Source organism: Carassius gibelio, chromosome A23 (assembly GCF_023724105.1).
Source record: "Carassius gibelio isolate Cgi1373 ecotype wild population from Czech Republic chromosome A23, carGib1.2-hapl.c, whole genome shotgun sequence".
NCBI lineage: Eukaryota > Metazoa > Chordata > Actinopteri > Cypriniformes > Cyprinidae > Carassius > Carassius gibelio.
The window spans coordinates 8,169,655-8,181,629 of record NC_068393.1 but is presented as its reverse complement, the minus strand read 5'-3'; the positions used below and the strand labels follow the sequence as shown (position 1 = coordinate 8,181,629).

The 11,975-nt window shown below is 38.2% G+C and overlaps 1 protein-coding gene across 1 annotated transcript; it reads right to left on the bottom strand.

The window, feature by feature from the left end:
* Positions 1–1,125: 1,125 nt before the first annotated feature.
* On the bottom strand, positions 1,126–10,284 carry LOC127944564 (leiomodin-3-like). The gene is made up of 4 exons (XM_052540588.1): positions 9,964–10,284; positions 9,130–9,401; positions 4,769–6,274; positions 1,126–3,258 (listed from the first exon to the last, which is right to left on the bottom strand). The coding sequence occupies exons 1-4, from the start codon at positions 10,142–10,144 to the stop codon at positions 3,211–3,213; spliced, it is 2,007 nt and encodes a 668-aa protein (XP_052396548.1). The 5' UTR covers positions 10,145–10,284; the 3' UTR covers positions 1,126–3,210.
* Between the last annotated feature and the right edge of the window lie 1,691 nt (positions 10,285–11,975).

Below are 11,975 nucleotides of genomic sequence, written 5' to 3'. Positions count from 1 at the left end.
ACATTTACACTATCAAGTTTATTAACACTATAAATACATGAATACAAATTCAGACAAACAAAAGAATAATTTTTTCATGTGCAGTATGTGTAGACATTCACTCCATTAAAAGTGAAGTGGTTAAAGAGCAGATCATATGGTTTTCTGAAAAATATCTCATTTGCAGTTTGTAATGTAGCTATCCTTTAATGAAATCAAAAAAGTGTATGATAAATAAAGATATTGTCTCTCAAAAGAGATTGTCGACTCAGAATCGCCTTAACGAGTCGTCATATTTTCCAATCCTTTACCTGTTACTGGCATACGTCACTTTTTGTTTACATGATGTTGAGAAGACACTGTTCAAGGATACCACAGAAAAACAATTCAAACCTTTTGTTGTGTACATGTAATTTCAGTTGATTGCTCAAAATATCAAGTTTGGTGCTAATATGGGCTTCATTCTTTCTTCTGTTGATTATGAGGCTCAAGTCAGTCAATGGGGTTCTCTTCATTCAAAGACAAACCACTCAAATCTGCAATACTGTACATTTTCAGAGAGTTGACTTTGTTCTGATTGCTTTTTATCAGATTATAAGGTTTGCGACAAACAATCAGATGATCGTTACGCTCAGAGATTTCTGCATGTATGTTTTATTAACTTTATTTGATAACATAAATTATGTCTAACTGTACAATTTCACAATGTAATTATGGAAGGTTAGAACTAATTAAAAGATCAGTGTTTGCATTACCTGGTTTTTTTTTTTTAAATTAGTATCAGTTTTAATAATAAGTCTAAATAATTAGTCATTCAGACTATCAGTCTATAAGCAGCAAATGTATATTTTTGCATTAATTATCATATAAAACAAATATTTGCATTTGTCATGTATTAATTAAATCTTTTTACAGCCCGTTTTTTTTTTTTTTTTGTCATTTAAAAAAAAAAGTTTTATTTTACTCTAACTATTAGAGTAAAATATAAAAAAATAAGAAATAAGAGAAATACATAAATTGTACATTTTCATAATTGGTAATGCAAAAGACATGCAGCTGTGTGTACACACCATATTCAACTTTCATTTCCTGAACACACATCAAGTCTGCCCCCCCCCCCCCCCCACCCTCTCCCTGGACCCCTTCCAGTTTGCATATCGGTCCAACCGGTCAACCAATGATGCCATTGCCACTACCATCCACTCAGCACTCACACATATAGAGAAAAAAGACTCATAGACTTCAGTTCAGCTTTCAACACAATCATCCCTCAACAGCTCATTTACAAACTGATCCAGCTGGGGCTCAACACTTCGCTGTGCAACTGGCTGTTGGACTTTCTGACTGGAAGACCTCAGGCAGTACGGGTCGGCAGCAACACATCCAGCACCATCACACTGAACACTGGGGCCCCCCAAGGATGTGTGCTGAGCCCCCTCCTCTTTACTCTGCTGACCCATGACTGCACACCATCACACAACTCCAACCTCTTCATTAAATTTGCAGATGACAGGACTGTGGTGGTTCTCATTAGCAACAAAGATGAGACAAACTACAGGAGCGAGGTGAGCCGCCTTGCCAGGTGGTGCAGTGACAACAGTCTCTCTCTGAACGTGGAGAAGACGAAGGAGATTGTTGTCGACTTCAGGAGAGTGCACACTCAGCATGTTCCTCTGACCATCAACTGTGTGACTGTGGAGAGAGTGAGCAGCACCAAGTTCCTGGGTGTGAACATCACAGAGGACCTCTCCTGGACTGACAACACCGCAGCACTGGCCAATAAATCACAACAGTTTCTCTACTTCCTCCACAATCTGAGAAGAGCCAGAGCCCCGGCCCCCATCATGTGCACCTTCTACAGAGGAACCATCGAGAGCATCCTAACGAGCTGCATCACTGTGTGGTATGGCGCCTGCAACGCGTCCTGCCGGAAAACTAAAATAACTTAAATAAAATAACAGCTCTTGAGCCCTTGTCACTTTAAGCTTTATTTTTGTTGCACTAAAAATCTTTTTATCTGCACTGTTTACTCACTTCACTGGTTTGCCCTCTATCTGCCATGTGCCTTGCGCTGCTTTATTTAACTTTATTTTTAATTTTATTACATGTTTTTTTACATTCCCTTATTGTATAGCTGTATCTTATATTTGATATTTGATCTATATTTTTAGACTCTACTGTTAGTGTTATCTGTATGCACCGGGCATCTGAGAGTAACGTATTTTCGATTCACTGTATGTATGTACTCTACATGTGGAAGAATTGACAATAAAGCAGACTTGACTTGACTTGACTTGAGATGCAACAAGCCTATTGCTGTTTATTTTGCTGCACCAGCAGTTATATGGTTAATGCTGGAGAGACGAGTGAGTTAGTTAAGACTGCTGCTCCTGTGATACAGCTGTTCTGCATTCTGATTAAATGTTAAGACACAGAGCGTCTTTTGTCATTCGTTCTTCAAACATTACAGTCAACATATTTTGGTTTACAAACTATTGTTTCATCAGTTAGTCACATTAGCACTTGGCTAACATACCCACCATTATGATTTTAAGTGTACACTGTTTAGCAGATAAACTTTAGCTGTAGGCATGATTCGCTAGCATACGTGTTAAACTAAAAGTTTTATGTCATTATTATAAGAACGGATTTGCGCACTATATTATTGTTTTAGGTGCTTTGTCAATGGTAGCACTCTTTAACTGACTCAAGGACTCCTCTCTATGCCAATCACAACAGGCTTGGCCAGCTGACCAATCGGAGCTGAGTAGGCTTGTGAATGGGAGGGGTTTGCTCCAAACTTGCTTGGAACTAATTGTTTCTAATCATTGGCAACTTTAAACGTATATTCTGAGAAAATTAAAATGTTTTCTGACCTTAGATGCATTTAAACCTGTTGTAGGGGACTCCAACACAATATTAGGATACTTTAAAATACCATATGACCTGCTCTTTAATATGAACAGATGTGCATGTTTAATTTTACAGTTCAGGACCCCATCAAAGTGCACCGTGTTGTGGCTTATTGTTATGTTACTGTTCACTTGTCCAAAGGAGTAAAGCTTTCTCCTTTCCCAACCCCCTGGGTCAAATCAGATCAGTACACTCTACTTTCTCCATTAATTGAGCATCATGGTATTGTTTGGCCACACAAACCACACGCTCTCCATGACCCATCTGATGTTGGCCCTGTCCCTCTGTGCGATCTCTATATAAAGTCAAGTGTGTGGCTCAGAAGAGACTGGTTTCTCTTGACTCCAGGATTTTTGGAAGAGGTACCTGTGGATGTGAAAAAGAGGTATAAGCTCTTTTGAAACTATATGAACACAAATTATATCAACACTTCGCTCTTTGATTCATTTAATTATTACAATGATTACAAAAATGGCACTGCAAAAATTCAAGCCAACAAAAAGACACCTCTTTTTAAACAAACTACACCATATTAGTCCATATTTTAAATGTGTGGAATTAGTTACACAATGAAGTTTAATACTTTGGGATAGCGATACAAAAAATTTGCAATAGTGATGCTTACCATTGCAAACACCAAACTGTTTGACATTGAAAAGAGTTTGAATCCAAAATCTTAATCTTTTAAATAAGAACTTGCCAACCAATTTCCACATTTGCACACATTTTAGATTTTTATGTCAAGAATAGTTCAATGAAATTCATTGTTACAGTTACACTTACCGTCACCCCAGTGATAATGCGAATGTTTTGTTTATAAATATGGATGATCACTGACAAACAAAAGGCTAAAATGTTATCCATTTGAGTTTCTTATACCAACGGCGTCATTTAAATTCTTGGAGGCCAGGGAATTAATTTTAATGGTCCATTCTATGCACAATGAGTAATCTATGCAAGTATCATAAAGCAGTGGTTCTCGACTAGTGCATTGTTACCCAAAAACTTGTTTAAAAGTGGTAAACAATTTTTTGTAAGGGTGTTCTGATAGCATCACAGACAGCTGGGGAAACGTTATGCTAAATACAAACTGGCATAGTTAGCATGGCAAAACAAACATACCAGATTTTAAAGAATGAACACTTTTCATATGTTTTATTGTTGATGTAAAAGTGCAATCAAACTAACTAATATATTAGCATAATCTTAATAACAGTGTCAATATGTAGAAGCTAAAATGCCAAAACTACACAAGATAAAATAAAATTCCTACAAAAAATGCCTACAAATTATTGAAACCATGCGTTCATGAATGCTACTTTATCAGGCATTATAAGGAAAGATTAAATGAAGATGACATCAATACTTTTTTGAAGACAGTTCCCTTCAAAGATACATTTAAAAACACCCGTGCCACGTTTTGACTTGGAAACATGAGGAGCTCACATTTATTCATCGAAGTCAAAGCATTTTGGAAGATCTATTTGTCGGCAGTCAGTTTTGATATTGTGGCTGCCGCCACAAATAAACCAGTATATGGAAAACACTGGTGTTATTCATTTTGAAAATTTGGGCCTACGTCCTAGGCCTTCAACCCATTGTCCTGCAAATTTTTTTATTTCCATTTCTCTATAGAATAGTGGGTCCTCAGGAGCAGGGCTGAAGACCTATAACCTACATAGTTCATGGTAATGTTAATACATTTTATTCTTTGAGATTTTAGGTCTTTTGCATTGTGCTGGCTTTACACTGAAGCAAAACCACTTGTGAACCACTGCCATGGAGGACCCATTTTTGTAAGTCCCAAAAAAACATTCCAGGCTGTCCCTCCCTGACAATGGCCCTCTCTCAAGCTGAGATCATGCACAGTACATACCGCTTTGAGATAGGCCACATTGCTCTGTCGAATCTCGCTGAGCAACTGATCCCGTGGTGTTAACTCCACTTTAGGGGGTTGTCGTCTTCTAGGAACCGGCTTTAGAGTCTTTATCATATCTTTCAGGTTGGCTCTATCATCTGCAAGACCTTCTCTTGCCGTGCTTCTTTGTTTAGGAACACTCCTCAGTTGAACATTATCTCTTCCCTCTTTCCTTTCATACCTTGTGTTCAGTTCCAGAAGTGGATCCCTTCTTTTTGGAGTCTTTTTTAGATGTACTTCATCTAAGAGGTTTCCTTTGTCTGAACTAGTAGGATGCTGGTGTGGGGCAGGATATTGAGTCTTGCGGGGCTTATGAGGAGGACTTGGTTGTGGTGAAGGTTCAGGAGAAGCTTCAGGAATCTCCTCAGCCCCATTATCAGAACCCTGCAATAGGGACAATGGTATGTAGTCGCCTAGCATTTCCAACATGCCAGGGGGCAAGTCCAGAGAGTTCTCATACACCTCCATGACCTTTCTCTGCTCTTTCATCTGCTGGAGCTTCTGCTCCTCCATTCTCTGCTGCCGCTGACGGTCCAAGTTCCTGGTGAGGAGATTGGTGACCACCATCCGAGGCCCAGGGACTTCAAAGTGGTAGCCCATCTTCAGAAGGGTGTTGTTAGCCTTGAGGAGACGAGACACTTCCATTTCTGCATGGTGTCCTAGCATGTGCCTTTGGTTGTGGAAGCGGAGCTCAGTGAGTGTCTCATTGAACTGGAGGCAGCGTATTATTGCAACAATCCCCTTTCCTGTGATAAAATTGGATTCAATATTTAGCGTGGTGATACTTCTATTCTCTCTGAGCATGTTGGCCAGAGCGAATGCCACGTTTTCATCTGCACCAGTGTTTGCAATACTAAACGTTTTAACATGTCTGTTCTTCTTGAGTGCGTCGACGTAATCAAGGAGCATTTCTTTGGGAATGTTTTCAATGTTGTTAAGATTGACATCTGTAACAGAGGGGCTGTTGTTGCGGATTTTATCCAAAGTTGTCTCCAAATTGGTTTCATTCCCAGAAGGTCTTGCAGTTTTTTTAACTAAAGTGCTTCCACCTAGTGCAAATTTTGGGATCTTCAGCTTGGATATGACCCTTTCCTCTTTCTCCGGAACCCAGTTCTCATATGATGAGGGAGCATTTTCAGACCGAGTGGAATCTTTTGTCTCCTCATTCGCTTTAGATTCTGTGTCATTAAGTCCTGATTGTTCAGTCTCGGCTTCAACTTTGGTTTCTGCAATTTCTGGAGGAGGCTGTAAATCATCTTCTGAGGTCACTACAGGGACAGTTGCATCAGGTTCTATCTTGACAGGCTGGATTGCCTCAACCTCCATTATCACTTCTTCAATCACTTCATCAACAACAACATCTCCCTCTCCTCCTTCAACCTCCTCCATGATCTCCTCATAGACATATTCCACCTCTTCAACTTTATCTTCTGTTTCTGCTTCAAAATCCTCTTGGGCTTTCTTCTGATGGTGACAAATGCACAAAAGGGTCAAATCTGAAGTGTTGAACAACTGTTATAGATTACAAATGACTAGGGTTGGGAACAGAGAACCGGAACCATGAGCAATTTCTAAGTTTTGATTCTGAATATGGTTCTGGTGCGACACGTGACCAAGTACTGTGAGCAGCCTTGCGCCGGTGTTCTGATTATTTGGCGTTTCCCGTAAAGGATGTCACAAACCAAATAACAGAAATGCTGCCACGTCTATTTAATTACTGAGAGCATTGTTTCCAATGACGCACACTCCACAGGCTTTAACTGCCGAACACGTTTCCCACAACTGTAGGTGCACTCGCACCTTTGATAACTGTGCACATCGTTTTGTTTGACTGTACATTTACAAGGAGTTGAATGACTTCTGATTTTTTAAAAAGTTGACTTTTATGTCAAAGTTGAGTCGAAGTCAACTAGTTGCTGATGACATCATTAATGAACAAATAAGTCTGGAGCTGTGAAAAAACACCTTGTGCTCAGATACGGCATATGACACAGTGCTGCGTACGTGGCTATTGCTCCTATAACAGCTCATTTTTCTGGATGCACGTGCTAGAGATATATTTCTAATTACAGGAGCGTCTTTACTGATTAGATGCGCATGAAAATTGCATTTCGATTTTTTGCACAGTCCTACCTACCGGCAGCCGTGGTCGGCCGGTGGACAAAAAGGTTCATTTCCATCCCTGGTGTGTGTACAACAGCTGAAATTAGTGCTGCTGGCGGAGTGATATATTTGTTGGTTATTTACAGTACGTTTTATAGCACGCGCTCATGATATACAAGATCGCGTCGAAAAGTTGAATTTATCTCGCACAAATTTTCGCATACTGTCACGTCTCTGTCAAACCCCGGTAAGTTCATTCTCCTCCAGCATTCTGCAACATTTTAGATTATATAGACAGTTTGAGTTTATCTTATTGTTTTTAACGGCATAATAAGCAAATTAAACAAACAGTATTATCGGTCGCGTGTCTAATAACTGCTGTCCGGGGGATGCGTTTTATTTCCAGTCTTCAAGTACTTTTTCTTGTGCGTGCGTTTGTTTGTCGACGGCGTAAAAGTTTGCGAGCCGAGATTTCTTTCAGTGATACAGTGTTGAACGGGATCACTAAAAAATAAAAAATAAAAAATTAAATACACCAAAAAAATAATAATAATACACTTACAAATACTGGTGAATCCTTTAATTTGGAATTAAATACAACATTATTAATGCATACGAAAACTGTTTAGAATATTGCAAAAATGTTTCTGTGCATTAAAAAAGTTCAGTGCAGTGTATCTGGTTGGGATTAAACTGTTTACTGTTTAAAACGATTCAGTTCGATTTAGTGAAATGAATGATTCGTTCGCGAACCGGATGTCCAGACTGCTTTGTTTTGAAATCTCTCTCAAAACAGACACGGAAGAGAAGACAATGCTGAATAAAGTAGTCGTTTTTGCTATTTTTGGACCAAAATGTATTTTTGACGCTTCAAAAAATTCGAACTGACCCTCTGATGTCACATGGACTACTTTGATGTTGTTTTTCATACCTTTCTGGACATGGACAGTATACCGTACACACAGCTTCAATGGAGGGACTGAGAGCTCTCGGACTAAATCTAAAATATCTTAAACTGTGTTCCCAAGATAAACGGAGGTCTTAGGGGTTTGAAACAACATGAGGTTAAGTTATGAAATACATAATTTTGGGTGAACTAACCCTTTAAAGCGCCATGGCAGAGCATTGAAGTCGGCTAGTCGATTAGTCGGTGCAACCCCTAACATGTAAATGTGACCGCGAAGCACCTACCGCCATTAAATTACATTATATTTGTCCAATATTCTTATTAATATACATAATGACTACAACTTGGACCACTAAATAAATAGACTGCTATTTTTATATAAATATGAGGGTTAGATTATTTAGTGTACTGGTCATTTCAAGAGTGATAAACAAAATGATAGAAAATATTTATTTTCATGGATTTTAAATGTTTAAAAATGGGGAAACCACTATTGCATTACACCATCTCCTGACTGCATTATTATTTGTAAAATAGGGGCTTTACGGAGCATGTGTATAAATTGTTACAAGTATAAGTGTTTATATTTCATTAATTTAAGGAAATTAACTAGTGTTTCAGCCCTAAAGGAACTATTTGGCCAACCAGCTTATTCCTGCTTGAAAAGCAAAATGTTAATGATCGTGTAAAAAACATAAACTTTCAAGCACATACTGATTGATGGACTAGCATTACTCAACAATACCTACTACCTTCCAGCAATGCTACATTCAGTATAGGTAAAATAGTAAAAAACATAATAATAGTTCATTTAAATGGAATCTGAATCAGAACCTGAAAATGATTATACTGTAATATATGTTGAATTTTGACATTGCCAACCTTTAAATTAAGTTGACAGTAAGTATTAAACAGTACTGAGCATTGAGTAGTTGAGTATTGTGCATTTTTCCTTACCACAATTTTTTAAATAGTTGTTTAATGATTTTAATGGAACCAGAATCGTAACCGGGACTGTTAGGCGGAACCGGAAAATTTCTAACGATTCCCAACCCTACAAATGACAAAACATTTAATCTTGAACAACTTGCTAAAAGCCTAAAAATAGAATGCCTCATTTGAAATGCTGCATGACAGCACAGTTGCTGTTTCAAGGCATTTGCTGTTGTAGAGTTATTGGCCTCCTAGTTGCATCAGGTATACATAGGAGAATTTGATGATTAATAATCTGAGCTCCGAGCACTTTAGCAAACAGTTTATGAGACCTAATACACTGAATGTAAATAATCTAGACAAGAACTAGTCTTACCTGACTGGGTAATAGAGTTGTGGGAACTCTCTCCTCCTCCAGCATACGTTTGGACTCTTTCTCCCAGTACATATATTCCACCAGTGATCTGTGATCAAATGATCCAGTGGGTGGTTTGTCAGTTTGGTCTCTCTGTCTCATTCCCACTGGCACTCTGTCATCAGGAGCGATTTCTTCCATCTCACTCTGGAGCTGCTTGAGCTCCTCTGCTGAGAGGCCTGCCAGAATCTCATCTTCATCGATCTCCTCTTCTGACTGGGGCTCACTGCACTCTGAAATAAAAAATAGTTAATAGCTTATAGTTAAACCACATTTTTTATATTCGATTTTTTATCATAAACAAATGTGAATACATTGTGTTAAACCAATGAAAGTCAAGTATCAAGCACAAATAGTTTCTTTTGTATGCTGTCAAATAGCTGAATCTTTTCTGTGCCACTGGTATTACCAAAACAGGTTTCCTGAACACCCCCTGCCTGATATTATTTAGACAAACAAGGGAATAAAAAATACACAAACTGGACAAATTTTGTCGGAAAATTGTTAAATTACCCCTTTAAGTATTACATTAGAAATCATATTGTACTGAAGGTCAGGACAGCTGAAAAGTTCAGTAAAAAAATATGAATGCAAGTGGAATATTTATTACCGTTCCATTGCTTACTACAATATGATACAACCACCAGTTTTAGCACTGGTCTACTGGGAGCTAGTTAGAGATCGAGTAGTGTTAGTGTTAAACTCATTTTTTTTTTCGCACCTCAGAGCCTTTTACAAAGATTCCCTATTTTCTGCGGATTAATGGCAACAAACAGTCTAATATATTAACAATACCTTGGACTGTTGTCTTTTGAGAAGCGTCTCTCTGTCTCATTCCCACCGGCACTCTCTCGTCAGGAGCGATGTCGTCCATCTCACTCTGGAGCTGTTTGAGCTCCTCCGCCGACAGGCCTGCCAGAATCTCATCTTCATCGATCTCCTCTGCGTATAACTCCTGATCAGTGTGGTTAGACATGTCCAGTTTTGTGTTTTCAAGAACTCAACTACAGCCACTGGCTTCAAAGTGCAGTGAGTGTCACTCAGCCCTGGGCAGGCAGCAGAACTTAGAAGGCCTTATCCCACATGTAAGATCGACCCCCATTCAACAGAGGGGCGGTATTTATGGAACAAGTAGTAAGATATGGACATAGACTTTTTTCAGCAGCTTGAGTCAGCTGGCACGTCCCCTGTATTTCAACATGACAGACTTGAGAGAGAGAGAGAGAGAGAGCTTGGTGGAGAAAAACAGCAGCAGGTGGGCATGCCAGTCAAGTGGCCCCAGTGGCTCAGACCCCAACGACTTTGGCTACAAACATTTTATCTCTTTGGAATTACAAGATGAGCACAAGAAAAGAGATCCCCAGCTGGGTGCTTCCATGGCCAGTAAAACAAACCTGTTCCATGTGTTTAATAGCTATGTGCCGTCAGTGCTAGAAATATATAGTGATTTGAGACCGCTCTGACCCCTAATCCTCCACAGTTCTATGAGGACAGAAATAAAATCTTATCTATTATTATTTGGATTTTGGTATAATAAAGAGTCATGTTTTTGTTTGTGTTGTTTTTTCACATCATTCAGGTAACTGGTATCCATCTCAGACTGGTTTGGTCAATAGTTTGCCAGGTTTGGCCTTCTTAGTTAAATGGAAACCCTTAAAGAGGAAGTCACAGTTCTCACAAAATTTGGTAAGGAAGAAAGATATTTCTGGATATGAAAAGTATGAAACAATGCAATGTCTTGCAAAAGGCATTAAAACAAATAATATTTTGCAAAAAGCAAATAGAGATTATTGAACTGTCAAAAGATTTGTGAGTGACTTAGAGCACGGAAGATGGTCAGATGATGATTTATTAAGGAAAGTTTCTGTCAAACAAATGAACTGTATTGTAATGCCAGCTGTAAAAAAGCCACTGCTGAGCAGCAGACAGGTGTTTGTCTCCAGATCCTCTCCATGCAGACTGACAGTTGTGTGTAAAGCTGCGTTTTAACCAAACCTCACAAAGACAAACCTGCACAGTGGCTGTAGAAACACACAAAGACTTGTTTTTAAATCGTTTTATTCACTTATGAATGCTTCAGTAACATTGGATAGTCCGGATAAATGGATTTCTGATAGTTGATGAAAGGCCATGTTGAAAGAATGCAACATCAGCAAGGAGGAGCTGGGTGATGATTTCTGTTGGAATATCGGGAAGTGAGATTTAAGGTCATTTTAGAGTGTCAGAATGACTTCTGCAAGATACGTGGAGTTCATAACTGACCATTTTCTGCTGTGGTATAAAATGAAGAATAGTGTACTCAGAAATAAATACCATGGTGCTAAACAGTTTGAAGAGTCCCCACACCCCGAGTCAATCATGTAGCCTTCTAGTTAAATAGACTAATATATATATATGGTGTAAAAAAAATTATGTTGTGTATAAACTACATGTTCAATAAATAATAAAATGATAAAAAAAAAAATAATTGTAATACTTTACTGTATAGTGCACATCTGCATAGCCTTTTTTTATATAAATATACGACCTGTAATATCGTGAAACAAGACACGATTTTTCATAGTTTTCAAATATGAGTATTTATATGAGTATTTAATTTATATAATATATATTTTTTACTATAGTTATTATTCGTTTTAATTTAAAAGTCATAGTTAATAAATAAAAGTACTTAGATATTGCTTTTTTGACTATGTAATTTGAAGTAATCCCAAAAAAAGAAAAAAAATCAGATTACATGACTTTTATATTATGGTACTTGGATTCCGTTACCGAGTACTTTTTTAATGAAGTAATTTGTAACTTTA